Source organism: Babylonia areolata, chromosome 22 (assembly GCF_041734735.1).
Source record: "Babylonia areolata isolate BAREFJ2019XMU chromosome 22, ASM4173473v1, whole genome shotgun sequence".
NCBI lineage: Eukaryota > Metazoa > Mollusca > Gastropoda > Neogastropoda > Buccinidae > Babylonia > Babylonia areolata.
The window spans coordinates 286,517-290,200 of record NC_134897.1 but is presented as its reverse complement, the minus strand read 5'-3'; the positions used below and the strand labels follow the sequence as shown (position 1 = coordinate 290,200).

At 53.6% G+C, this 3,684-nt stretch overlaps 1 protein-coding gene across 4 annotated transcripts in view; it reads right to left on the bottom strand.

The window, feature by feature from the left end:
• Positions 1–438, bottom strand: part of LOC143297321 (small conductance calcium-activated potassium channel protein 1-like) — a 197,915-nt gene extending 197,477 nt beyond the window's left edge. For all 4 annotated transcript variants that reach the window (XM_076609606.1, XM_076609608.1, XM_076609607.1 and 1 more), the window contains exon 1: positions 1–438. This exon is cut by the window's left edge and continues 703 nt beyond it. In XM_076609606.1, coding sequence (XP_076465721.1) covers positions 1–332 — 332 coding nt within the window. In that variant the 5' untranslated portion in view covers positions 333–438.
• Between the last annotated feature and the right edge of the window lie 3,246 nt (positions 439–3,684).

The window sequence follows — 3,684 nt, the reverse complement described above, 5'->3', positions numbered from 1 at the left end:
TCCGGTGCTGCGGCATCTGACGGAGAGCGCGACGCCTGGCTGCTGCGACTGCTCTTCCGGCCGCCGCCCGGGGCCACGCCCCCTGTGGAGATCGGGCTGGGGGTGTGGGGGGAGGGGGAGGGCTGAATGTCCGACTGGGGAAAGGTGAAGGACAGCTGCGGAGGGGGCGTGGCGAGGGCGGGGGGAGGAGGAGGGGGGTGGCCCTCCGTGATGCTGTAGGACTGTAGCTCGATGTCTGGGGACGTGTACCCGCGGTTGACCCGTCCATCCTGAGAGTGGCCCGGCAGGGGGGGGATGTTCAGTGAGGGCAGGGCCCGCCCCGTGCCCTCCATCCCCCGGGCATCCTGGCCGTCCCCCCTCCCCCCACCTGGCCCCCCACAGGGACTGACGGCGCTCCCCCCCTCCTCCCCCGTCCCCCGCCCTGTCGCCGTCGCTGAGGGAGGGGCGGTGGTGGTGGTGGAGGTGGTGGAGGAGGACAAAATGGCGATGCTGTCAGTGGACCAGGATCGTTGGAAGAGGCGGGGTCTGGGCAGCTGGAAGAGTCGGGGTGGATCCGGGTGGCTGGAGTCCGGGACACGTGACCCGTTGTGGACACGGCCTGTCTGGCTGCCGGAGCTGCTGCTGCTGCTGCTGCTGCTGCTGGTGGTGGTGGTGGCGGTGGTGGTGGTGGTGGGGCTAGCTCTGCTGTCCCTCACCACAGCTCTGTTGCCTGCGGCGGACAGACTGCTGCTGGCACTGACGTGTAATGGCGCACGGCTGGCAGGGCTGCTGTCGGCACTGTGGCTGCCGCGCGGACTGAGCGGAGACTGAGGGCACCGTGTGTGGCCGTCTCTCTGCCGTGCGTGTGTTGCGGCCACACTGCTGCTGAGGCCCTCTCCGCCACGCTGCTGCTGCGCGTGTGCTGTGCAGCACTGGCTGCGGCGCGCGGCGCGTGCCTGCCGGGAATTGTCTGCCCCTGAACACAACTCGCCCTCATCGCTTGTCTCCCCGCTGACAGAAGCGGTCTGCAGCAGCTGTTCCGTGGAGTCCATCCGCTGACGCCGATTGGCTGGTTCCACGACGACCACCGACATGCTGCCCTCTGATTGGTCACTGCTCAACCCGTGTCATCCCATGAGAAGGCATTTTTTGTTTCACTTTGAGACAGGTCCCTCCTCATTGACGTAGCTTCATTCTTTTGACCATTCGTTCTTACGTCAGTCCATCTTGAATGATATTTTATGTGGACTCTTTGTAACATGTCCATTTTCGTGACCAAAATCTATTCTCACAGCTGTAAGTCACTCCTCGGAGACATAACCACATCGCCACTGTGCTGACTTGTATCCATATTCACAGGTAGAGATTTATTGCCAATGCCACTGATTCAGTCGTGTTATATGTTTAGTAGTTATTAAGACATCTTGCTGCAGGGTTAGGGTAAGGGATAGGTTGCGCGCTGTTCACAGGTATATATTCATTGTCAGTCACTGTTCATAGGTCAATGTTCACAGGTACAGATTCATTGTCACTGCCATAGGTCAATGTTCACAGGTATAGATTCATTGTCATTGCCATTGTTCAATGTTCACAGGTATATATTTATTGTCATTGCCATAGGTCAATGTTCACAGGTATAGATTCTTTGTAATTGCCATAGGTCAATGTTCACAGGTTCATATTCATTGTCATTGCCATAGGTCAATGTTCACAGGTATAGATTCATTGTCATTGCCATAGGTCAATGTTCACAGGTATAGATTCATTGTCATTGCCATAGGTCAATGTTCGCAGTGAAGGTCCATTTCACGATTGTAGGTCCTTCGTCATTAGTTCGGGCCCATCTTTACCGACATAGGTGCTTTGTGAGCGACACAGTTAGGTGCTTTCTCAGTGACATAGGTACGTTTCAGTGGCACACGTCCTTTGACAGACAAGGGCATTGTCTCACTGCCAGGAGCACACGTCATGACACAGTCCCCTCTTTTCAAACACCTCCATTCTCACTGACACACGTCACTTCCTTCGCCCACAGGACCAGGTGCTGGATTCAATCTGCCTTCTGGAGAGAACAAACCACCAGACCAGTATAGTCTTTAGACTCAGACCCATTCTGACTGACAGACCAAGTGCATTTTACTGATTCAACCCTCGCCGTTAGACAAGGACAACATTACTGACACAGATCAACCCTCGCCGTTAGACAAGGACATTACTGACACAGATCAAACCTCGCCGTTAGACAAGGACATTACTGACAGAGATCAACCCTCGCCGTTAGACAAGGACATTACTGACACAGATCAACCCTCGCCGTTAGACAAGGACATTACTGACACAGATCAAACCTCGCCGTTAGACAAGGACATTACTGACAGAGATCAAACCTCGCCGTTAGACAAGGACATTACTGACAGAGATCAACCCTCGCCGTTAGACAAGGACAACATTACTGACAGAGATCAACCCTCGCCGTTAGACAAGGACATTACTGACACAGATCAACCCTCGCCGTTAGACAAGGACATTACTGACACAGATCAACCCTCGCCGTTACACAAGGACATTACTGTCAGAGATCAAACCTCGCCGTTAGACAAGGACATTACTGACACAGATCAACCCTCGCCTTTAGACAAGGACAACATTGCTGACAGAGATCAACCCTCGCCGTTAGACAAGGACAACATTACTGACAGAGATCAAACCTCGCCGTTAGACAAGGACAACATTACTGACAGAGATCAACCCTCGCCGTCAGACAAGGACATTACTGACACAGATCAACCCTCGCCGTTAGACAAGGACATTACTGACAGAGATCAACCCTCGCCGTTAGACAAGGACATTACTGACAGAGATCAAGTTACGTCGTTAGACAAGGACATTACTGACAGAGATCAAGTTACGTCGTTAGACAAGGACATTACTGACACAGATCAACCCTCGCCGTTACACAAGGACAACATTACTGACACAGATCAACTCTCGCCGTCAGACAAGGACATTGCCATGCTATGTGCGAGGTATGACCAGACCATGCTATATGTGACCACATCATGCTATGTGTGGGATGTGACCAGACCATGCTATGTGAAACCAGACCATGCTACGTGTGACCATACCATGCTATGTGTGGGACGTGACCAGACCATGCTATGCGTGGGATGTGACCAGACCGTGCTATGTGAGACCAGACCATGCTATGTGTGGAATGTGACCACGCAATGCTATGTGTGGGATGTGACCAGACCGTGCTATTTGTGACCAGACCATGCTATGTGTAACAAGACCATGCTATGTGCGGGGTGTGACCAGACCATGCTATGTGTGACCAGACCATGCTATGTGCGGGGTGTGACCAGACCATGCTATGCTATGTGTGACCAGACCATGCAATGTGTGACCAGGCCACGCTATGTGCCGGGGTGTGACCCCTTACCACAACGTCAGCAGTCTGCATCACGGGGAAGACGGCTGTGCCTGTCAATGTGTCTATCAATAATGCACAACACCCGCGCCAGTCTGCTCCCTCTCTGCCCGCTTCATTGCACTCTGACTGTCAAGTGAGCTCTGATTGGCTGGCCGCAAGAATTACAGACACTTTGATTGGCTGGCGGCAAGAGTGAGAGACGCTTTGATTGGCAATCTGTCTGACGCTGGGGCCATTTCTGGCACCTTTAATTAGCTTCCTTTGCTGCCCCA